The sequence below is a fragment of the Lipotes vexillifer genome, unplaced genomic scaffold, assembly GCF_000442215.2.
Source record: "Lipotes vexillifer unplaced genomic scaffold, Lipotes_vexillifer_v1.1 scaffold1467, whole genome shotgun sequence".
NCBI classification, from domain to species: domain Eukaryota; kingdom Metazoa; phylum Chordata; class Mammalia; order Artiodactyla; family Lipotidae; genus Lipotes; species Lipotes vexillifer.
The window spans coordinates 235,421-261,131 of NW_006783896.1; the positions used below are offsets into that span (position 1 = coordinate 235,421).

A 25,711-nucleotide genomic window follows, 5' to 3' on the forward strand; every position below is an offset into this window, starting at 1 on the left:
GCCCCCAGGATCTCGCCCCGCCCCCTAGTCTTGTCTGCCCCGCCCCTTCGGGCTCTTGTCCCGCCCCCCGCCGCGCCTTCGCCCTTCCGACGCATGTGTACGTCGGGAATTAGCTAACGCTTCCCAAGATGGCGCGTGTGCTGAAGGCGGCGATCGCGAGCGCCGTAGGTGAATACTCCGGGCTCTGGGCTGTCCGAGGGTGGCGTGTGCGGGACGGGACGCCAGGGCCAGAGGAGGCCGCGCCGTGGCCGGCGCTCCTGGGTCTGCTGCGCTCTGCCCTCGAGATGCGTTCCTTGGCCGCTGTCAGCACCTTTAGACAGAGAGAGCCAGCCTTCCAGGCACGACTGGGTTAGCGTGGGGTTTTCCTTGTGTGTTTGCGTGTCACAGTCACCACTTCTCTGAGTGGCCCCGGAGGCGAGGGCACACGGCTAAGGGGCAGCAAGGCTGGACCAGAAGTAAATGCAGTAAACGGCAGAGGGACAATGAGGTTGTGTTTACCGCACCCCGTGAGAGACGGGGGAGAAACCAGAGGAAGGACAAGTCCTGTGAAAACGCAGGCTGAACTCTGGGCTCGGCCAGCATCCTGCTGAGAACTCTGGAAGGTCAGTTGTGTAAAGAATACAGAAGGAGCGTTTTTACCCACATGGCCTAAGATATTCCTTATTTTGTATAAAATCAGGGAAGAAAGCAGTAGAGTGATTGGAAGGTTCCTTGAGTTCTCTACACCACCATTAAAAAAAGTAGCCTCAAGTTTTCTGTCACCCCAGTCCATCTACTTTCTCCTCTTTCTCTTTTTCTTTTCTTCATCCTTCATCAGAGGGACAACTATTTCCCTTAATCTGAAATTCCCTGTTAGGAAAGAAGTGCCGAGTGGTGACGTCTCTGAGTTACTCCTGAACGTTCGTGACAAATCCTTCAGCTGAGCACCTTAAGAAAGTGTTTAAGGGGATGAACTTTAAATAATGTTAGGTTTCTCTCCTAGAAAGTGCTGTATGTTCCACCTATTCAAACTGACAGTTCAAGTCGTCTTTCGAAGTCCCGTCTCAAACTGAACAAGTTCTTTATTTATTGATCTCTGTAGTCTTTCTTACCAGGCACAAAATGTCTTATGCATCTATCATTGCAAGTCACCGGGACTAAGTGATGAGAACCACGCAAAATGTGCTGTAATAGTTGTAGCTGTCTCAGCTGTGGATCCGTTTAAAGAGGTGATATGTATACAGGAAAAAATATAACAATAGGCTGAGCACAACTTATTAAAAATTAATCTCTAATTAATAGGTGATACTCAAGGTTTGATAATAACATGCCCTCCTGGCCCCCCTTTCCTCCTTGGTAAAATACAAGGCAGCATCTGAGCTCACATACCGTTGCAATAGCCCTTTTCAAAAGAACTCATAAAACAGTCATCTCATCTCTTAGAAAGCTGTCTCTTAGAAAATAGACATTGCTTATAGAACATACACTGAAGATATTAAAAACTGAGAACCAAAGAATGGTAAAGAATGTCAGAGGGATGAGAAAATTAAATATCATGGTTGCACAACATCAACTTTGTTGTCAGACAGACCTAGGCTTAAGGCCCAGCTTTGCCACTCAGTGTGACCTGCAAGGAAATTAATCAGGTCTATTTTTTTTCTCTAAGTGGGAAAAATCTGAAGTACTCACTGAACTATTACTATTCTCTCTAATTTATGGCCATTGACACTAATAGGCAGAGCTGGGCCACCCCATGATACACTCCTGCTTCAGAATTTGTGATCACAGTTTGTATAGGCAAGATTGTGTGGTAGCATTGTTGCGTAAAAGTAATGACAAAATTAACCTGTGCGTCTTTATTGGGAGAGATCAGATCAGCGAGATGTTATGCCATGGGATCTGTCCTACACCGATGAAAGATCCCAGCAGTATGGAGAATGCCTAGAGACTGGGCCATATCTGCATTGGGGGTAATAGGTTCTATAAGATATTAAAAAGAGTTCCCAAGATGAAACAACAGTCATGAGCAGTGTGGGCGAATTAGAGGGTTACTAAAGCAACTGATTTCAACTTGGAAGAACTGTAAATCAGTATTCCTGTATCAAAAAGTGAAAAGAATACTATGCTTATAATAGCTTCCAGCAGCATTATTCCATAAGGATGTCAGTAGTCACTAAATACTGAAATACTGTCAACAATGTTCTAAAATCAGAGCCCACACGAGTAGATTTTCAAGAGTGAAAGAAGAGTAATCTTGTCATAAAAAGTAGTTATGGATTGATGAAATGAAACAGTGACTACAGGAGCACTATGTGTGCCGAAACATTCTCCAAATACAAACAATTCTTTAGTTATTAAATAAGAGTTTGAACGTAAGAGCAGTACTGTGTATAGGGTAGGTGCACAATCAACTTTTTCCTTTAAAAACGTAAAATGCATTAGAAGTCAGAGATGCTTACATTTTTAAGCAAGTTATTGATGTACCTTTTTAAAAGTGACAGTAAAGATAATCCTTGGAATTTATAATGTACTTTGTGCCGGGCACTTTTCTAAACCTTTTGTATGTAATATTCATTTTAGTCTCATGACAATATTATGAGGTAGGTATTATCTTCCTATATGAGAAACAGAGGCACAGAGAGGGTAAGTAACTAGCCCAAGGTACACACCAATGGTAGCATCAGGATTTGAACCAGAGCAGTCTAGCACAAGAGCCCACATTCTTAACCATAAAGCGTGCTACCTCTTATATGATACTTACACACAAAACCTGAAGGTGAACATATAAATAATAATTTGAACATTAGAGAAGAGGCATTTTTATATGTGTATTTTTAGAAATACTTTTATTCAGTAGTTGTTGGGGGGAAATTAAGGGGAAGGGACTATAACTTCCAAGTCATATATTTATTGCAAGAACTGAATATTAATAAAGATGCATGTTTCTTTTGTAACTCATATGCACATCTTTGCATAAAGGAAAAGCAAAATGAAAATAGTGTATTCCAAAGGCTGGCTTTGATCTATCCTATTTTAGAGGCTTGAACCTTAGATGACTCCACTTTTTATTTCATTGTGGTTGAATATATCTAACTTAAAATTTACAGTTTTAACCATATTTAGGTATACAGGTCAGTGGCATTAAGTACCTTCATATTGTACAACCATCATCATCTCCAGAACTTTTTCATCATTCCAAGTTGAACCTCTCTGTACCCACTCAACAATAACTCACCCATTATCCCAAACCCTAGCGCCTGGTAACCACTATTCTACTTTCTCTCTCTGAGTGTGACTACCCTAGGTGCCTGTTATAGGTAGAATGTGTATACAATTTATATACAATGTGTACCCCTTTGTGACTGGCTTGTTTCCCTTAGCTTAATGTTTTCAAGGTTCACCCATGTTGTGTTATATGTCAGAACTTAATTCCTTTTTAAGGTTGGCTAATATTCCATTGTATGTGTAGACCACATTTTAGTTATCTTTTCATCTGTTGATGGATACGGGTTATTTCCACCTTTTGGCTTTTGTGAATATACACTTAGGAAATGGGTATATAAATACCTCTTCAAATTCCTGCTCTCAGTTCTTTTGGGTATATATCCAGAGGTGGGTTGCTGGGTCAAATGGTAATTTTATGTTATGACCCCACTTTTAAGGAACATGAAACTAGCAGAAAAACAGGAGAAGCTCAGAAAAGCAAATCAGGTTAAACACACACAATTCGTTCCAATTTGGCTTGCAAAGGATTGGCTTTGTGAAAAAAGTTAGTTTTGAAAATGGAAACTGAACCTGTTAAAGACAAGAGTGGCCAAGTTACATGACTGTGAGGATAAATCTATGATGGAGTCATATGGAAGTGGCGTAACAGAACTGTTGTCTATTTACTAACTGCAATGAGTAAAAAATTATTCCTAATCATAGTTTTAAACAGGATGAAAATACGTGTATGGTGCCTCTGGTTGAATGCTGAAAATGAATGGGTTTCTTACCAAACTAACTTGAAGGCACTTGTGATGAACAACTTTCTAAGTATGTCTCCTCAAACCAGATGTGCAAAAATTCAAACTTAAAAACTTATTACAGGGGCCTCCCTGGTGGCGCAGTGGTTAAGAATCCTTCTGCCGACGTAGGGGACATGGGTTTGAGCGCTGGTCCGGGAAGATCCCACATGCCGCGGAGCAGCTAAGCCCATGCGCCACAACTACTGAGCCTGCGCTCTAGAGTCAGTGAGCCACAGCTACTGAAGCTCGTGTGCCTAGAGCCCGTGCTCTGCGACAAGAGAAGCCACCGCCATGAGAAGCCCGCACAACCCCCACCCGCTGCAACTAGAGAAGCCCACGTGCAGCAAGGAAGACCCCACAGAGCGATAAATAAATAAATTCATTTTTAAAAAACACTTATTACATGTTCTAAAATTAGATTATGTGAAGTCTGTACAACTTTGAAAATATACAAAAAACAGAATTGGACACTTCAAATGGGTAAACTTTATAGTATATAAATTATATCTCAATATTTCTGTTAAGAAAACCTTATTACAAATGATTATTCACATTCTATGACACTTTATGTACAAATTTAACATATAATTTCTTTAAACAGTAAGTACCCTTAATGTGTTTGAGTATAGACCCTTGCAGCTAAACCTTTTCTTACTTGGAGTCGATGTCGAGAAAGCCTGGTCTGAAATAAAAACAATCTGAATGGAAAGGAATGCAAAGTTATTTTTAAGTCAAGGCACTAAAAGTATTTAGCAAGAAAAAATATTGAAAGAAAGTTGAAATTAGAGTTAATCTACATACCAAATTTGGTAACATATCCATTTCTTGTACATCAGATTCCTGACGTGAGTGAAAGTCAGTTGTTCATCTTTACAATCCTGTTTGTTTTTTTTAACCCTCCTATTTTTAAGTATCTCATACCTTTATTCACACATATGTATACATTGTAGTTTGTTCATGGGAAGTAATCCTTTTTGGAATAGTCAGGAATTGCACATTATGGAGTTCAAAGTAATGTAGTTCTATTGTACTTTCTGAGAGAAACCTAAAACTAAAAAGTTGTGGATTCCTATAGTTGGGGTGCAATCTGAAAAATATCTTAAAAGTTGGCAAAAGTCAAAGGAGAAACTAATATTTTTAAAGTTCAGTTCACAACAAATTCTTCAGCAACACAATTTTTAAAGTATCTATAAGGATCTATATCACTGTAACCCCTTTATTCTGTTTCTTACCCCAATTTGCTTGGTCTGTAGGATTTCACATTTCACTCATAGACTCCTCATTAACACTTTTTTTTGTGGGTGTAAAGTAATATCTAATTGTTTTGATTTGCTTTTCACTGATGGCGAATGATGTTGAATATCTTATGTGCTTTTTGGCCATTTTTATATCCTTGACCCTTCATTTTATAATTTATTTTATTTATTTATTTTTGGCTGTGTTGGGTCTTTGTTGTTGTGCACGGGCTTTCTCTAGTTGCGGTGGCGGGGGGGCTACTCTTCATTGTGGTGCTTGGGCTTCTCATCGCAGTGGCTTCTCTTGTTACAGAGCACGGGCTCTAGGCCTGCGGGCTTCAGCAGTTGTGGCTCCTGGGCTCTAGAGCACAGGCTCAGTAGTTGTGGCTTAGTTGCTCCACGGCATGTGGGGTCTTTCTGGACCAGGGCTCAAACCCGTGTCCCCTGCATTGGCAGGTGGATACTTAACCACTGCGCCACCAGGGAAGTCCCCTACCCTTCATTTTAAAGAAGTGGAATTATTGAATTCTCACCAGTATCATCATATTATTTTTGTCCTATTCCTAGAATATATGCTTTAGGGACCAAATAAAACCAATAAAGTGGTTTCCTTTCACAAACTAGTTTACACTTCTAGAAGTAAGGTCAACTAAAATATGGCCATAAAATCTTGATTTTTACATTATATAAAGATGTTATTATCTTTCTATTTTCCTAACATACAAAGAAGATTTTGTGTTCTGTTAAAAGGAAAAAGTATCAGTCATTCTTGTAAACTGTTCCCTCCTCTCATTTCCAAATGATAAGGAAGTTATGGAGAAAGACTGTAGTGAGGCTTCTAATAGCATGAGTTGCTTGGGCTTCCTTTTCAGTGCCAGAGTTTTTGGAATGTCCCTAAAGCACACTGGCACAGGATATAAAGCTTCACCTTCACTTAGACGTATTGTAATTTACTCCTTGACATTGCTATATGTTCCATTGCTGGCAATAGAATGCCTGCCAGAGAACCTCCCGCTGCCCCATCTCTTGTAAAGTTATCACTGGTAAGGAGAATTCAGAAGTACCCAGACTCACTGTTTGACATACTCTTAAAGTTTCACAGAGCAAACAACACTTTACAGCTCATTGACTGTATCTCCAGTTTATTTTTTTACTACAGATACATTCTATATTGAACTTTCATTGCAAATTGCACACATAGTAGAGATGCAAGGAAGGAAAGGAAGAGCAGTCTGACTGATGGTTTTGTTGGTTGTTAGCATTTTTAAAATTCACTGCCACCATGTCCTTCAGATAGTTTCTTGGTCTCCACAGAACCCTGCATGCCACTCAACCAGCAAACAGTCACTGTGTGTCATTAACAATAAGAATGGCTGAATTTACTGTACACTTGTTACAAATGTCCTGCACTGTAGTATTATATTTTTTACATCAAATGTCTAATTTTCACAACAAACCAGCAAGGTAGATTTAGTGGGTAGTACCAGTATTTTTTTTTTTTTTGCGGTACACGGGCCTCTCACTGTTGTGGCCTCTCCCGTTGCGGAGCACAGGCTCTGGACGCACAGGCTCAGCGGCCATGGCTCACGGGCCCAGCCGCTCCGCGGCATGTGGGATCTTCCTGGACCGGGGCACGAACCTGTGTCCCCTGCATCGGCAGGCGGACTCTCAACCACTGCGCCACCAGGGAAGCCCAGTACCAGTATTTTTTAAAAAGCTAAAATAAAATACAGTAGAACAGAAAATATTAGAGCACATCACATCTAGTAAGGATTAGGTATTCTTTTTATAAAATTTGATTTCAATGGTACATTTATGTCTGTGTGTACTAGTTTGGAGTACACTTGACTTTCATGATGACACAGTGAGTCCAAAGAACCGGACTCACCAAGGAGAACACAAGACCAGGTGGGACAGTGCATAGAGAAGAGACAGAGCTGGATGACCTCAGTATCGGTTGTCAGTCCCCCTCAGCCAGCGGGCCTCTCCCAGTGGCCAGAGCAGGACAATTTGCCTGTACACGTTCCCCTTTGTCACAGTCCAAGGAACCCTGTCCTCTCCCTGTGGAGGACAGGTGTGACAATGGAGTTGGCCTTGTGACAGTCATGCTTTAAGCAGAGACAAAGTCTGAAAGAGGGAGAGTCCCCACAAGGTGATAAGAGCCACTCAGGCTGTGGGCTCTTTATCTCTTGGTGAGGAAGCATTCCAGGCCTGAGGCCCATCCTCCTGCGGCTGAAGAGACTGCCTTCCCGACAAGGTATATATGGTCTTAAATCTGATCAAATAGTGCCACTTTAATTTCCCTGGTATCAAAAATTTTAGTAAAGGGGAATTAATTTTATGTTAGCTGAAGCTCTGTAATACTAGGTACTATTTAAAGTGTTATTTCATTAAGAGCTAATAACCCTTTGTTTAAAATATGTATTCTTCAATTTGCTGTTTCATACTTTATTAAGTGATGTACTTTTGCAGGATTATAGTTAGACCTCGTACATGTATATAGTTTTCATTCTGCGGAGAATCTGGCTCTTAAAGTCCAGTATTTTGGGGACTGAAGAAATAGTAGCGCATGGGGAGAACACATCGCAGCCTGCTTCAGTTTCCAAATGAAAGGTTTCTTCACATTAGAAGCAGTTCTGCTTCTAATCCTTCTAAATTATAAGAACAATTTTAAAAAATCACTCAGAGGAAACTCTCGTAAGTTTAAGTACCCTCTTGATCTTTGCTTGTTTTTCCCCCAATAATGAGATATTTTCCTTAGTTGGTAATCATCCAAATAAAGTACACATTAAAAGGTATTTATAGTTCTAACTTCAATGAACTTACTGCAGAACGTAAGACAAAAAATTGGTTGTAGGTAGAGAACAAAATTGCTTGCTCTCATCATTAAATGTATGTCGTTTCACTATCACATTCAAACTTACCCTTTATAAAATGCAGAGAATAGCAAGTAATCCTTAATGAGATGCAGCTATCCTTTAAGTGTTATTGGTAAATATAAATTATTATGAAAAATGTCATCCTTTGTCCTGAATTTAGAAAGCTCAGAATTAGCTTTTTAATTCCAGACAGTTATTTCAGAGTGGAGTGCGTAATTCTGACATAAGTTTTTTCATTTCTGTACTCTGATTTAATTTCACTAATTAAAAAGAAAAGGCATGTAAATAATTTTTACATATATGACTATATTTTGTTTTTCCAAAAATTAAATTTTAGAAGGGCATCAGTTCTCAGAAGAAGGATCTCAACGCCTGCTCCATTTTTCAGGGCTTTTCCCCAGACTTCAAACTCCAGTTCCAACAGTAAGAACTTTTTCCATGTCCCTGTCCTCGCATCAAGTGGCTGGTCCTGTATGGAACCTCGGTCGACTCAATCATGTCGCAGTAGCAGTGCCAGACTTGGAAGAGGCCAAGGCATTTTATAAGAACGTTCTCGGGGCCCAGGTAGGTGAGACGGTCCCTCTTCCTGAGCATGGAGTATCCGTTGTTTTTGTCAACCTGGGAAATACCAAGATGGAACTGCTCCATCCACTGGGAAATGATAGTCCAGTTGCGGGTTTTCTGCAGAAAAACAAGGCTGGAGGAATGCATCACATCTGCATTGAGGTATTTTAATTATTTTAATCCTTGGTATTGTAAATTTCTCTTTTAAAATGTGTTTTACTTTTGAAGGCTACATATTGCCGCTGTCATCAGAAACTTCCATTAAGTTCTTTCAGGGAAATGGCAAAATTGGTTCTCTTCAAGGATGGATCTATAGATATATTCTCTTTCCGTCTAGAAAACTGCAAATAATAATGAAAATATGTTTTATTGAAGTCTGGGTTCAACTATACAAAGGCCACTGAATTCCCTCTAGAAAACTGCAAATAATAATGAAAATATGTTTTATTGAAGTCTGGGTTCAACTATACAAAGGCCACTGAAGTTGGCCAAAACAGATTTGCGTCTTTGCTGTAGTATTTATTGACCATGTACGACTTTCCATGCAATAGGAACACACTGTTTCGCTGTCACAAGGCAATTGGAAGAAACAAGTGACAAGACTTTATAAAGTAAGAATTTCCATATACATGCTAAGTATTATAATTATTTTCTATCTTTAAAATTCTAATAACTTGTTCCTTATTACAAAGGCAATACATTTTCAATTACTGACTGTGATTTCTCAGATCTTCTCAGTTGGCATCTGCTAACAATTCCTGAAAAAAGACATGAAGTGTTAGACAAGAACATTCTCATTAGAGAGCCTTTATCTGTAGATGTTCATGTTCAGATAACTGCTTTTGGAATATCAGTATTACCAATTATGCTTCGATTTAAATTATTTTGGTAGGACAAGTCTCTTGATAGAAAGAATGACATAATTCATAGTCAGGCCTCATTCCCAATCCAGGAGAGAGGAGGGGTTTGGTTCCAGCATGAACCCAAGGATTTATTCAGTTTACATTGCAAATATATTTGAGAACCTACCGCGTGTACTCCACTGAGGGCTTGGATTCAGCAGTGAGTAAGAAAGGTATGGCCGTGCCCGCGGTCAGGAGGGGCAGCTGCTTACAGTGCACTGGGATAAGCAGAATTAACATGTCTTCTTAGTTGTGCAATGAAGGAAATGAGATTGATTGCTCCTGGCAGGCCAAGGAGGTGGTAAGGTATCGCAGGGCATGAGTTACAATGAATGTGAAGGAATCCCCAGGTGGACAAGGGGAGTAAGGTATTCTAGGCAGAAGGAAAGCACATAGAAAGGCATCAGGTTATCATAACTACCAGCATGTGTCCTCTGGCAGTATACGAAATACTAGACGTGCCTTATTTAATTCTCATAGCTACCCTTGAGGGCTATATTAACCCCATTTGACAGGCAAGTAGTTAGAATAGTTAACTTGCCTGAAGTCACATATGTAGGACATGGCAAAGGTGGGGTTCAAACCCAGGTTTTTTCTGATTCCAGGATCTGCACTGTTAGCCATGGCGCCAGATTGCCTTCATTGGATTAGCTGAGTTTAAAATTTCAGGTGGGGAAGCCATAAGATAGTAGACAAAGGAGCTAAACAAGGCCTAATATTTAACCTTTATCCCTTTTTTAGGAGGTTAATTTTGGCTGCAAGTCTTTGTTTCAGTGGACTTGAGGGCTTGTCTAAGCCTCCCCAGGATGAGAAGCAGGATCCTCAGCCCTTGAATGCACTCATCTCTCTCCCACACTATACTGTCTGTGTTCTACATCAGAGAACCCAGGCCTTCAAAGGAAGCCACTGTGAGTTAGAAGTTCAGTTAAGTAAAAAATAGTGGAAGTTGAGTAATGTAAAAGTGAATTCAAAAGTCCAGATTAAAGGGGGGAAATGAAGATGTTTGTCAGTATAAAATGAAGGTAGGTGATAGGAGGAGTTGTGAAGAGTGGTTAGTTAGCTGCTGCATTAGTATGCCACATACCCCATTATTAGTCTCTGCTCTCTGTAAAACATAAAATGTCTTGACTGGGTAGATTTCATTTTTCTATTCTCAGTCTAAGATGAGCTGTCCCAGGCTGATGGCACAGCTCTGCTGTCAGTAACATATGACTTACAGGGTAGCTCCAGGCCTCACCAAAGGCAGAGAGAGAATACAGGGCAGGTATCTTCAGGGGGTGATCTCGAAACCAAACATATCACTCCTGTTCCTGTCGTTGGTTTGGTCACATGGCACACTCGACCTCAAGTGTAGTCTGTAGTTAGGCACTTACATGCCTTGCTAAAACCTGGGGCCTAGTATAATTAAAAGGAGGAAATGGAAGGTGGGTACTGGAGGCCACCAGTTTATGCTAGTTGGTAATTTTTAAAAGTGGTATTGCAGGGATAGCATGACACATTTTTCTGAATGAAGATATGCTTTAAGGTGGAGTCATTTGAGAATCATTGTCACCTGCTGTGTAAACCTGTGAAATGAAGTTGTTACCACATGCAGGGGCTTGGTTCCCTAACTCACCAGAGAGAGCAGAATTCCTCACCAATCCTTGAACAGGAAAAACATTTTTGTTGAATGAACCTGCAGAGATTTCAGAGTTAATTATTTTACCATAGTGTAACCTAGTCTCTCCTGCTAATACAACTTAGGTCTGAAATTGTCTTCCACTGGAAGTACAAAGGTGTCTATCACCTTTATCACCTTGTACTTACTTGTATTTTCTGACGAGTTCTATACTCGTCAGAAAATATTTCTTTGGTCATTCCAGTTTCTGTGGCCATATAATACATTATCCATACACTTCAGGGTGTGATGACAACTATTGTATCTTGCTGGGGATTTTGTGGGTTGGGAGTTTGGGGGAGGGTTCTGCTGGGCAGTTCTTGCTTGGGGTCTGTCCTGCAGCTGCGGTCAAACATGGAAGTGAGGCTCTGCCGGGCTGGGTGTCCCACTCGCGTGCTGGCGGCTGCTGCTGGCTGGGCGCCAGGTGTGCAGCTGGGCCTCCCAGCAGAGCACATGTGTGTGATCCCTGCAGCTCCACAAGCTGAGGGCGCTTCTCAGGACAGTCGGACTCCTTACCAGGCAGTGGACTTGCTGACTCCTTACCGGCCAGAGTGAATGTCCAAGAAGGCCGGGTGGGACCGTGTGGCATTTCCATCTTGGCCTCGGAAGTCCCACAGCAGCACTTCCGCTGTCTGTTGGTCATAAACAAGTCCTCGAGGCTGACCAGATGCAACGGGAGAGGAGAAGCCGAGAGGCTATGGCCGCGTCTTGCAAATGCTACAGCCGTCCATGTAGTGATGTGTTCTAAACAGAAGGAATGTGTGTGAAACTTCTAGAAGCTCTAGAACGATTTTATTTTCAAATAGCCAGAAGTGGGGACCAGGACCATTCCCTCTGCAAGAGGAGGCAACCTGTCTAGCCTTTGTGAATAGACGGAGACTCAAGAGAGGGGTACTTGAAAGGTGGAAGGTGATAAATACACGTGTTTGGCTTTCCCTAGAGGAAGTTTGGAGGTCATCTTGTTCCGTCTTTTTCTTGCTGACATGCGGACCGAGCAGCCTCAATTGTCTGGCACAGCTGTGCTGACGTGTGTGTGTGCTTCTGACCTTTCGCAGGCCTCTCCCTGAGGAGAAGTTTGTGGTATCGAATAGAACTACCCCTGCTTTTGCTAAATAACTTAGACAGCAAGGTATGTCACAGTGAAAACCTTAAAGGCCACTGAAAATATTTATTTATTCAACAAATTACTACTGTTGTAAAAATATTTAAGTGCTTCCATGCTGGTCGGTAAATAGCTGCTGCTCTAAACCTTCTGAGTAACATCCTCCTTCCAGAAGGACCCTTCTCTGAGACCCCTCAGACATCTCCCCCCGCCACACACACACAGTTCAGCAACTGAAGGCTTACTACTCAGCACAGCGGGGGTCCTCCAGGACTCTGCCCCTGGATAAGATCCCTTCTGTTCTGTTTGGTTGGTGTCTTTGTCTGTTATGTTCTTGGTCGTTAAGCGTTTTCAGAGTCACTGTGACTTTCACTGCATTAGGTGCCGGGATGTGTAGCTACACAAAAAAGTCCCGGTCCTCTCAGGATTGCCCGCTGCTTCACGTTTTTATGTGTGCCCTGCACTTCCCACAGAGGATTAGAGGTGACTGGCCAAAATACAGCCTATGAGATACCAAAGGATAAACCTAAGTAACAGTGCAAGTTAGAACAAAGAGGAAAAGGAATCAAGAGAAAACTCAAGGTAAGATTGGTGTACCCACTCGTTCTGTCAAATATTTCCCTCTAGTTGCCAAAACAAAAGGGAAAATAAATACTATTAAAAACAGTCGTGGCCCCTTCCCCTTCTTCCCCTCCCTTCGTGCCATCCTGGAGACTTTAGGTAGAGCAGAGCCAAACACTAGTGCACGCTGCTGGGGAGAGCGGGGGAGCCCAGAGCGGGGTGCGGGGCCACGTGGGATGAGGGGCCCCCGCGAGGAGAGCTGCCTGCTATGGGAAAGCTGGAGGCCAAGTAGGGTACCCACGCGTAGGGAGCCTCCAGCGCTGGGTGTCTGAGTCTGAGCAGAGGATGCCGCCAGGCTTGGGGTGTCAGAGTGAGAAGGGCAGCAGTGCTGGGGGCCAGCCCGATGCAGAGAGTGGGGTCCCAAGCATGTTGGGAGCATAGGGTGTGAGAGCCTGAGCAGAATGTGTGCGCGCGTGCACGCACGTGCAGGGGGCACCTGACGTGGGGAGGCGGGGCCTGAGCTGTGTGTGGAGTGTGTCAATGCGGGGGGAGATGATGACTCATGGGGAGGTGAAGTCAAGCGGGCTTGCGGATGTCCTTGCATGGGGTGGCCGCTCTGGGCAGTCAGGGCCTGAGCAGGGTGAGGAAGGTGTACACACGTTGGGGCCACTCTGTGCAGGAGGGGGGGACCCAAGCAAGGTGGCAAGGACTTGAGTACGGAGAGTGGGGTGGGAGGCCCTGATGCAGGGGGCCAGGCCCAGCGAATGGGAGCTTAGGTGGGGTGAGGAAGCAACCAGATGGGGTAGGGGGAGGACACGTGGGGTGAAGCGCGCGTTGCTGAGGGAGGGGCAGCAACAGGGTAAGGACTGGTTACGGGGGAGGTGTATCAGGTGAGCGGGTATAGCTCTGCAGTGCCAGAGATGGTGGTACAAATACACAAAGGATGTTAGATTATGAAAGAAAAAAACTTTAAAGTGAGAGACTAGCAAGGTCACTTATTTCCTGCGTGCTGGGAAATGTCTGTTCTTCAATGAAGAAGAGAGAAAATTCTACTTTTTGAAAAACTCCATTCTCATTTCGGCTTTACAGTAAACCCTAGGGAATTGCTAAGCTCTACAAGTGATCTGTGTATCACGGGTTTCCAGACGTGGGGCTTTTGTAGAATGATAACATTTCCAGAGAACAAAAGAAGTGGGCAGTTTGATCAGGTTTTTTAAGTTTCTCTGTTATTCAATAAGGAAAAATTTTTTAAATTCTGTCTCTTGCTAACATCATTTTGGAAAAGAAAGGGCGTTTTATTACCAAGAAAAAACAGAGGAGAAGAAAAAGGAGGAATCCTCTTGGAATAAAAGAGTTCTGTCAATTAAGATATTTAGTTTTTTTAATGTTTTATTATCAACTGGTAAAAATTTCAGAGCAGCATTTGGGAAACTTTCTATATAGCCACCACCAGACCACATGGCCAGTATGGAAGCTAATGTGTGCCCTTCTGAAACAATCCCCAAGACTACACAGGAACCTTCTGAACACGATACAAAGTGAGAACAGTGTTAGGTTTGCATAATTCACTTAGTTTTTTGTTTTTTTGGGAAAAGACAGCTGAAACAGCAATGTTTTATTCAGACTTTTAATTTTAACTTCCATGGATTTATATCAGCTTGAAGATTAAATTCATTCATTATTGGTATCAGTAAGCACTATTATAATTTTATATAAAATAAAAAGCCTATATTTTTAAGATTAATCAAAATATGCACCATTAAAAGTAGCACATTATTACTTGTTCATAAATTTTGGTCACTGTGAATTACATACCTTAAGGTTTTTAAAAAGATGTTATTTAGTCCAACTTCGTGTCTTTCAACAAACAAGATTGCATTGCCATTTTCAGATGAGGCAGCTGAGGACTGAAGAGAGCATAAGATTTACCTGAAGGTTCTGAATTCTGATTGAGAATCCAAACATTTTTTTATGTGGAGTACTGTCCCTCTTAATTTCCAAATCACAGGAGAAAATCAAAATAAATTCCCAGACACAGATGCAATACCCCCTGCTGCCTGTCCCCACCCTACCATACCCCCCCAAAACTGATAAGAAGTTGAAATGAATAGGCCAGATATTCACCAATGACATTTAAGGTCTTACAGAGCTATATGATACACGGTTGAATTGTACAAAGGACTATAAAAGCAGATTTTTTTAGATGGGTTATTATTGACTATGTTATTTTTATTACTTAGGGGGACAGACTTAATTTCCCAAATCAAATTACGTCGCATTTTTTCTAAGCATTCTTTATACCCTTAGAGTAGATAATGCATCTACTTTCGATTCAGAAAAATTAAAACGTTTTTATTTCATTCTTTTTATTATTGCCAAACAGCACATTAGGAGCACTCTTAGAAAATTGTTAATTTTATGGCACTACTCTAAACAGAAGGATGGACATGATACAAGGTCTTTAAAATCAAAGTCAATGATAGAAATAAATGCTAGTACAATGTCAATTAGGCATTTTCCCCCAAAATCTAAGTTATAAAATCTTAGAAGTATTTCTTGGACTAAGGGATACTGAAGAAGCAGTATACTAAAAATTAAGATGCAATATCAGGGTACTTCCCTGGTGGCGCAGTGGTTAAGAGTTGCCTGACAATGCAGGGGACACGGGTTCGATCCCTGGTCCGGGAAGATCCCACATGCCACAGAGCAGTTAAGCCCATGCACCACAACTACTGAGCCTGCGCTCTAGAGCCCACGAGCCACAACTACTGAGCCCGCATGCTGCAACTACTGAAGCCTGTGCGTGCCTAGAGCTCATGCTCCACAACAAAAGAAGCCACCACAATGAGAAGCCCGTGCACTGCAACGAAGAGTAGCCCCCGTTTGCCGTAACTAGAGAAAGCCCACGCACAGCAACGAAGACCCAATGCAGCCAAAAAAAAAAAAAAATTATAAGATGCAATATCAGAGATGTAGATATTTATAATTGAGTAGAATGTTCTATAATGAAAATATCCATGATCATATGTAGAGTAGAAGTTATCAAAAGGGCACTGTGAAAACAGTCATGATTCTATGATGAAAAATTTCAAACATACAAGAAGTAGAAAAAAATGTAGTGAACTCCCATATTCCCATCACCCAGATTCAACAGTTTTCAAGATCTTGTCACACTTTATCGTTTCTTCCTTTGTTCAACTGTTTAAAAGTAATTCACAGGTCATTTTACCTTTATGTAGTTTGTGTCTCTAAAAAATAAATAACCACAATGATGTTATCATATTGATCAAAATTGACAAAAATACATCTTTTGTCACCGTCATATACACAGTTATAAATCACATTTACTAGATTGATTCACGAATGTCCTTATAGTTGATGTGTTCTAATCAGGACCCAAACGAGGTCCACTTATTACAAATGTTGTTAACCTCTTTAGGTTCTTTTTTTAAAAAATATTATTAACATCTTACTAGTGCGGTACATTTGTCACAATTAATGAGCCAAATTGATACATTATTATTAACTAAAATGTATACTTCATTCAGATTTTCTTAGTTTTTACCCAGTGTCCTCCAGTGTCCTTTTTCTTTTCCAGGATCCCATCCAGGTACCACATTACGTTTAGTTATCATGTCTTTTTAGGCTCCTTGTGCCTGTGACATTTTCTCAGACATTACTTGTTCTGGATGGCCTAGATATGTTTGAGGATTACTGGTTGGTTTTTTTGTAGAATGTCCCTCAATTGAGATTTGTCTGATGTTTTTCTCATGAATAGACTAGGGTTCTTGATTTTGGGGAGGAAGACCACAAAGGTAAAATGCCATTCTCATTACATCATGTCAGGGATACATACTATCCACATGACTTATCACTGCTGATGTTGGCCTCGAGCTCCCGGCTAAAGAAGTGTCATCATGTCTCTCCACTGTAAAAATACGATTTTTTTTTCTTTTTCTCCGTATTATAATCTTTAGGAGGAAGTCACAGTGTGAAGCCAACACTGAAGGAATGGAGAGTTATGCTCCTTGATCATTCCATAAATTATTTGGAATTTTCCTGTATGGAAGATTTCTCTGTTTTCCCCCATTTATTTATTCAGTCATTTATTCTTCAATCACTTATTTATTCAGTCATTTATTTATATTAGTAATGAGTTATACACATTTATTGTATACTTTAGACTATAATCCAATACTACTTTATTTTGTTGCTCAAATTGTTCCAGCTTTGCCAGTAGGGCATTTTGGTTGACTCCTGTGTCCCTTTGACATACCCTATCTTTTTTATTTTTCCTCCCATACTTCCTTATTTTCTGTCACTGCAAGATGCTCCAGACACATCATCTGTGTTCCCTCTGCTAATCTTGAACTGGCCATCTCCCCAAGAAGCCCTGGTTTCTTTCACTAGAGAATGGTATTAGAAACCAAGATCTGGGCTCAAGATGTGCTTGTTGCTACTGGGATGTCATTGCTTCTAGGCCTTCTCAGCTAACAGAGCAATGACCTATGTGTGTGTATGCTGTATATATACATATATCTGTAAGCATGCCTATATTCAACCATAACTCATAAGATGTCTGTTTGACATGCTCATGAACTCATGAGTTCATACTGATGTCTCTGACCTTAATCCATTACCACATGGACCACTCTAGCCTTCTCCCTTGCTTGTCTATAACCCCTCATTCCAATAGGGAGAAACTTGGCTCCTACCATGTGCCATCCCTTTACTTAATTGTTCAATTTCCATATGGATATATAGTGATTGTATTAATTTCCTAGGGCTGCCGTAATAAGTTACCACAAACTTGGTGGCTTAAAACAATAGAAATTTGTCCTCAGGTTCCAGAGGCCAGAGTCTAAAATCAAGAGGAAAAAATACAGAAGGAACAAAAAAAACAGAATAGAGCATAAGAGAGATGTAGAACGTGGTCAAAAGTTTTAGCAGAGTATACCTGGAGTCCCAGAAAGAAAGAAGAGAGAAAATAGAACAGCAGCAATCATTGAAGAAATAGTCGACAAGGACATTACCAATCAGAGGTAAGACATCAATCCACAGATTCAAGCTCAGCAACCCGAAGCAGGACAAATACAAATGACACCACCTGAGCACACCACAGTCATGTTGAAAACCAAAGATAAAAAGAAAATCTTAAAAGCAGTCAGAGAAGAAAAAGACAACAGAAATTATGAAATGACACAATATGTAATGACATTTTTTAGGTACTGAAAAGAAACTGCCAATTTAGAATTCTGTCAATAAATCCAGCCAAGATGGTGTAACAGAGACCAGATTTATCCTTTTGCCTCAAAGAAAAAAATTTAGACAAAATATATGAAATAACAATTTTTGGCATTGGACATCCGGCAGCACAACACATTGATTTCTCAGAGAAAGAAAACAACCAAGGTAACCCTACAATTTCCTAGCTTACTGGCTGGAGAGAGTGTTTCCAGGCTGTAGTGCAGGAAGGGAGAATCCAAGTGAAGTTCAGCAGTCTCCCTGCGTTGAGGAGGTGGGAGCAGAAAGGATGGGGAGGCCGTGGTGATCTGAGTTTGCAGTATAAAGGACTGGAAAGGAGAGAGCTGCATGGAGAGTATTCTCCAGAGGTCAGCAATGCCTCTCAGCTCTTCATCTGAATAGTGAACAGTGCATGCATGTGAGGATGCTGCCTGAAGCTGGGAATAGAACTCCTTGAAAGGATTAGAGGGGACAATCCTTACACAGAGATTGAAAAAGCCATGTTCTTACCAACCATAGTGGAAAGACCTTGTAATTCATGAGACATTGGGTGGAGTATTCAGAAGAGCTTTGCATTAGTTGTGAGGAAAATTAGTCCTAGACTTTGGGCTGCTCTGATCCTTCAGTAGGTGAGTGGATAAATAAGCTGCTACATCCAGACAGTGGAATATTTTTAGCACTAAAAAGAAATGAGCTATCAAGCCATGAAAGGACATGGAGGGATCTTAAATGCATATATTACTGAGTGAAAAAAGCCAATCTGTAAAGACTGTATACTGTATGATTCCAACTATATGGCATTTTGGAAAAGGCAAAATTATGGAGACAGTGAAAAGATCAGGGGTTGTGAGGGTGGGGAGAAATGTTGACTAGGCAGAGCAGAGAGGATTTTTAGGGCCGTGAAAGTGCTCTGTATGATACCAAAATAATGGATACATGTCATTATACATTTGTCCAAACCCGTAGAATGTACAACACCAATAGTGATCCCTAAGGTAGACTGTGCATTTTGGGTGATAACGCTGTGTCAGTGTAGGTTCATCAGTTGTAGCAAATGTACCATCTGGTGGGGGATGCTGATAATGATGGAGGCTGTGCATGCTCTTGGGGCAGGGATTGTGTGGGAACTCTCTACTTCTCAATTCTGCTGTGAACTTAAAACTGCTCTAAAAAAATAGTATTTGGGACTTCCCTGGCGGTCCAGTGGTAAGGATTCTGTGCTTTCACTGCCAAGGGCATGGGTTCGATCCCTGGTTGGGGAACTAAGATCCTGCAAGCCACGCGGCATGGCCAAAAAAAAAAAAAAAAAACTCTTAAAAAAAATAACATAACCCCCTGTCACCCTAGAATTCTAACCTTGATGAAAATATCCTTTAAAAATGAAAGTGAACTGAAAACATTTTTAATTAAACAAAAATGAGAAGATTATGCCCAGCAGACCTGTGCTACAAGAAATACCAAAGAAGTTCTTCAGGATGAAGGGAAATGATACCAGGTAAAAACTCAGATCTTTAGAAGAAATGAGGAGCACCAGAAATGGTAAATATGTAGGTTAAAATAATAACTTTTTTATTACCTTAAATTATGTATGAGACAACTGACAATTGAAAATTTTTAAATGCATGTAGGGTTTATAACATAGAAGTAAAATTTATGACAGTAGTATAAAGGATGGGAGTTGGGCAAATGGAAGTATGCTATTGTAAGTTTCATACATTATACATGCAATGGTAGACTCAGATAAGATCAAAATATACATTGTAAACTCTAGAGCAATCAATAAGAAAATTAAGAGATAACTGAAATATAATTGAGATAAAATCAAACACTACGAAAATACATGTTTAAGCAAGAGGTCAGGAGAGGAGGAACAAAGTATTAATGAGACAGAAAAAAAGTAAGATGATAGACTTCAATTTAACTATATGAGTATTACATTAAGTTTCATTGGACTAAACATTAATTAAAATGCAAATATTATGTATCTGGATTAATAGAACAAGACACATCTGAAAATGAAATTAAAGCAATTTCATTTACAATAGCATGAAAAAGAACAAAATACTAAGGAATAAATTTAACAAGAGAACTGTCAAAATTGTACTCTGAAGACTATGAAACATTGTTGAAAGAAATTAAAGAAGGCCTGAATAAATGGAAAGATATTCTGTGTTCGTGGATCAGATGACTGAGTATTGTTAAGACGTCAATATTCCCTAAATTAATCTACAGTTTCAGTGCAGTTGCTATCAGATTCTCAGCTGGCATCTTTGCAGAAATGGACAAACTAATTGTAAAATTCACATGGAAATACAAGGGATCCCAAATAGCCAAAGCAATCTTGAAAGAGAAAAACAAAGTTGGAGGATTCACACTTATTGACTTTAAAACTTACTACCATCAAAGGTAATCAAAATGGTGTGGTACTAGCATAAGGATAGAAACAGAGATCAATGGATTACTCTAGAATTAAGAGTCAGACATAAACCCTCATACTTGATTTGCAATGAGGGTACTAACACCCTCCAATGGGGGAAAAATAGTCTTTTCAACAAATGGCATTGGGACAACTGGATATCCACATGCAAAAGAATGTATTGGAACCCTTACCTCACACCATATGGAGATTCTTTTTATAGCTGGACACAACACAGTGACACTTGGATAGGTGAAAGGCAGAACTCTTTGTTACAGCTCCAGAAGAGAGAAGGCTGCCAGGTAGGGCACATGGGGTTGTACTGGGGACAGGGTAACAGCAACTGGAGCTGTAGAAGGTAGCTGAGTGGGACAAGTGGAGGGGGGTTAGCTAGGTTTCATGGGCTCCCTGTAGATTAGCTAATTTGAGTAATTCTGTGGGCTCTGGGGCATAGGAACTGTACCCAGTTGTCTGGTACCTGTCTCTGCAGCAACTAAGGTGGGTACATACTGGCCCCAGGATATGAGAGCCTGATAAGGGAGGTGATTGGCATGTGGGCTTAATCAGTTGCTCCAGAATGAGAACTGACCAGCCTTTACCAGGGCCTCAAAACTGGGTTAAGACAGCATTTCAAAAAAAAAATCCCCCAAAGTTATATAATACCATATAAAAATTAACCAAAAATGGATCAAAGACCTAAACGTAAGAGCTAAAACTATAAAACTCAGAAAAAAATATAGGTGTACATTTTCATGACCTTGGATTAGGCAATGGTTTCTTAGACATGACACCAAAAGCTCGTGATAAACAAGGTTGATAAGTTCGGCTTCATCAAAATTAAAAACTTTTGTGTAACGACAACTCATAGAATGGGGGAGAATATTTGCAAATCATATATCTGATAAAGGACTTATATCCAGAATATTCAAAGAACTATTACAACTTGTCTTTATCCTTAATCTTTTATCTGCTTGATGTGTCAGATACTGAGAGGTATGCATGTTTAGTTTGTTTTTTATTTTTCAAGGCAATACTGTTAGGTACATGAAGATTCAAGATTGTTTTATCATCTTGGTCGATTGTTTTTAGGTTGTATATGTTTTTACTTCTGTTAGTATGTTTCATTTTAAGTTCTGTTTTATCTGATATTAGTGTTGCTATATCAACTTTCTTGTGGTTAATATTTACCTGGTATATCTTTTATCCATCCCTTTACTCTTTTCTTGTATGTGTGGTTTTCTTTAGGTCTATTCCTAGAAGACACTTATATTCTAAAAAGGAGCATATAGCTAAATTTTTTTTGTTGTTTAAGTATATCTCTCGCAATCAACAAATATATTTAAAATTTTTTATATTCGTATAATCTCATTTTACAAATCATAAATTTAACCTGTCTCCATTTATAATAACTACTAATGTACTTGAACTTTTAAAGTTTTTTTTGTTTTTATTTTTTCTCCTTTTTGCCTTCTATTGAATTGAGAAACTTTTAAAAAAAATTCTTTCTTCCTCTGCTATTTTAGATATTACAAATTCTAGTTCGATTTGTTTAGTAGTTAGCCTTAATTCTTTTAACTTACAGAAAACTTCAAACACAAAAAAAGACAGTAATATAATGAACTCTCATGTATCACACTTCCCTTTTATGTGAATGTGAAGACATTTCTAGACGTTATGTAATTTCATCCATAAATATTTTAGTTGTGTGTATGTGTTTATTGCATTTTTTATGTATTTATACAAAATCATAATGGCGCCTAAAACAAAATTAATGGTAATCCTCTAATATCATGAAGTACGTAGTAGGTATTCAAATTTGTTATTCTATAACTTTTTATAGTGTGTTTGAATTAGAATCCCAATAATGGGCACACATTGCTGCTGGTTGGTATATCTCCTTTGAGCCTTTTTGTTGTCATCTAGTTTTGTGTGTGTGTGTGTGTGTGTGTGTGTGTGTGTGTGTAAGCAGGGGTCTTGAATGATAACTTAGCTAGTTTAAAATTCTAGATTGACATAATTTTACCTCAGTACTTTGACATTACTCCCGTATCTTCTGGTCTCTGTTCCTACTAGTAAGAATTTGTTCAGTTCAATTGTAGGGAGTTGTTGTTTTTCCCTGAGAGCTCTTAAGATATTCTCTGTATCACTGATGTTATTCAGTTTCTCTATTATATATATAGGTATTGGTTTATCTTTATTTATCCTGCTTTATTCTCAGGTGCACTTTTAATTTGAGGACTCAAGTCTTTCTTCAATTATGGAAAATTATCAGTTATCTATTCAAATATTGCTGTTGTCACTCCATCTGGCCTCTCTTTCTTTAGCTCAGTTTTGCTAGAATATCTGAATCTGTCTTCCATATCTTTTAATATTGCTTTAACATATTTTTATCTGTCTTCACCAGTCCCTGCTATGTGCATATGCCTTCAAATGCCAGTGGAATCTTGTCCATGAACTGTCACCAAACTCTTTTGTTCGATAGGCAACACTAGAGAAGGACAAGTTATCGTCTAACCATTAAGAAGAGTCCAGATTTCCCTTCTTATAACCTGAATGTTTATTAGTAGGGGAATGATTAGGTCACCTTTCATATTTCCATAAAGTAATTAGTTAGGACACTATGTAGTAGGTTAAAAGTTGTTGACCTATATGTACTGACATGAAAACATTGTTAAGATATATTACATAAAAAAGCAAATACAAATAATGCATACACAGAAAGCATCATGTACCCCTGTACACACATGCACACACACACAATGTATGTGTGTATGTGTGTGTGTGTATATATATAAACTTTAATTGATATACATGTTAGTTAGTCAGACTGCAAAGTTCAGAGCCAGCTATCAAGTTTAGAGGACACACGGTCCTCCAGAAGACCGCCCTTACTCAATATCATCTGCAAATTTAGTGTTTTCCAAAACCACCCTCATGCTCAATAACGCCCTAGAATGCTCACAGAGCTCCCCGAAAGCTATTACACTTATTCTTATGGTTTATTACAGAGAAATGATACAGACCAAAGGAAGAAACACAGAGGGCAGCGTCTGGGAGGGCTCTAAATGCAAAGCTCCCATTTTCCTCAGGACACGTGACCATTCGGGCATTGATGTGTGACAGTATGCATTGAGTATTGCCAACCAGGGAAGCTCACACAAACTGAAATGTTGTTTTTCTTGGGGCTTTACTACTTAGGCATGGTCGATTGATTGAATGCCCATGTGGTTCAACTCAGTCTCCAGACCTGCTGATATCATGTGACCCATAGCTCCTACCTTAAATCACATGGCTTCAGGCATGGCCAGCCCCTACCCTAAGACTATGATGGCCAGCTCTACTTTAAGATCCAGGTTGGTCAGCTTCTACCCTAAACAGAGACACTCCTATCAGGTTATATAGGTTATCTCCCACAAGTCAAGGGCAAAGACACTCCTATCAAGGTTACAAAAATTATCTCCCAGAAGTCAAGGCCAGATCCCTCATAGACAAAACCAGATTCTTTACTACTACATACATATGTAGGGATTATAAATATATTTTAAGATTTGGCAGAGCATACATCAAACTGAGGACAGTAGTTACCTCTGGAGCAGGAAGTATTATTAGTGGTAGTCAAGGGGTTCTTAGCTCTACCTGTATGTTTAAATTTTCATGTACTGTATAATTTTTAAATTATCTTTAAATGGAAAGACTGAATTTAGACTAACTTTGGGAAAATGGAAAAAGAAGTCAAATTCAGTAGAATGAAATTCATTATATGCAGATACAAAAAGGGAAGCTATCAGGAATCCTACTGTTCTGAGAAAGATGAGACTAGACCAGCTATTTCAAAATAGCATGAAATGACCATCATAGTCTGGGCATGACTTTGAAATAGCTATCAGGTTTAAAAAGAAACATTGTCAGGAATGTACAAGTAGAATGTACTCTGAAGAAATTATAGTTTATTTATAGTAACATTTAGTATCCTTATCAGTGGTTTGACCAGTTTTAGAATCCAGTATGTAATCCTGGGCTCTTTGAAAGTAAGATTGTATAAATATGAACATTTGTTAAATCTATATTTGGGTACATGGGTGTTATTCTCTCTGGATTTTTTTTTATTATTGTTTGTAATGCTATTAGATCATTAAACTCCAGGGTGATGTATGACTGTCTAGGAATACAGGGATTCTTACTGTCCCTTTCTATCCACTTACTGGGTTCCAAGTCTAGGAGGATGATTTTCCAAAACAGAGGAGAATTACTCTTCCATCAGGTATTTAGAAACAGATTTGCTCCTTTCCTAGACTGCTAATAAGTATGAAGAAAATAGAAATGTTTTAGAAGAGACTTGCAAAATTATAAATGTTTGGATTTTTTTAGAATGGAGAAAAACATTTTGGTGACGGTTTAATAGTGATTTTCATGTATATGAAGTTCTAATCTCAAAAGTAATAACCAGACAGGTTGTCAGGTGAGAGGTTTGGAGATCGGGGAAGCACTCATATTTGCTGAGTACCTTCTATAAACTGTGCTCAAAGCTTCTTATATGTTATTTTAATCTCTTGGCCATTTATATGGCAGGCCTCATGTCCCTCTTATAAATGAAGAACCCAAGGCTCTTAGGAAAAACAATTTATGCAGTATCGTCAATAGTACTGCTAGACGAACATGCTAATAGTGTAGCATATTTAGGTTGTAAGAAATGTTTACTAATGGTGAAAATTCTTAAGCATTGTGCTTGCTTACCTAGGAAAGTTTAGCAACTTCTTTTCCTTCTCTAGAAGTATTAAGCTTATTTTTGTGCTGGTTTAAGAATGGTTCTGCCCAAAGGCAGAGAGCTCGCAGTTTCTTCTAAGCCTTACGATATGATAGTTTGGTATTTTTATGATCTCAAATGTGTTCTTATTTATTTCCTTTTCTCAAGGTGGATAATATAAATGCAGCTGTGATGGATTTGAAAGAAAAGAAGATTCGTATTCTAAGTGAAGAGGCCAAAATAGGAGCACATGGAAAACCAGTGATTTTTCTCCATCCTAAAGACTGCGGTGGAATCCTTGTGGAATTGGAGCAAGTGTGACTTATATTCTCAAGAAACTAAATTAATTGCCCTGAAAAAGCCTTATCAAAATGTGCTTTGGCATTGAGTTCTTCACTGCTTCCATCACTTAAAAGTTAAA

General features: G+C 39.6%; 1 protein-coding gene across 1 annotated transcript; it reads left to right on the plus strand.

Annotated features, from left to right (window-relative positions):
• Positions 1 to 124: 124 nt before the first annotated feature.
• MCEE (methylmalonyl-CoA epimerase) lies at positions 125 to 25,711 on the plus strand. Its single transcript, XM_007456421.1, has 3 exons — positions 125 to 168; positions 8,489 to 8,826; positions 25,459 to 25,711. The coding sequence occupies exons 1-3, from the start codon at positions 129 to 131 to the stop codon at positions 25,609 to 25,611; spliced, it is 531 nt and encodes a 176-aa protein (XP_007456483.1). The 5' UTR covers positions 125 to 128; the 3' UTR covers positions 25,612 to 25,711.

Excerpts from the sequence above, each read along its gene's own strand:
- MCEE (XM_007456421.1), top strand. The coding sequence starts at position 129 with ATGGCGCGTGTGCTGAAGGCGGCGATCGCGAGCGCCGTAG. Across the intron at positions 169-8,488 it reads GGCGATCGCGAGCGCCGTAG|GGCTTTTCCCCAGACTTCAA; the intron begins GTGAATACTCCG and ends TCCATTTTTCAG. Across the intron at positions 8,827-25,458 it reads TGCATCACATCTGCATTGAG|GTGGATAATATAAATGCAGC; the intron begins GTATTTTAATTA and ends CCTTTTCTCAAG.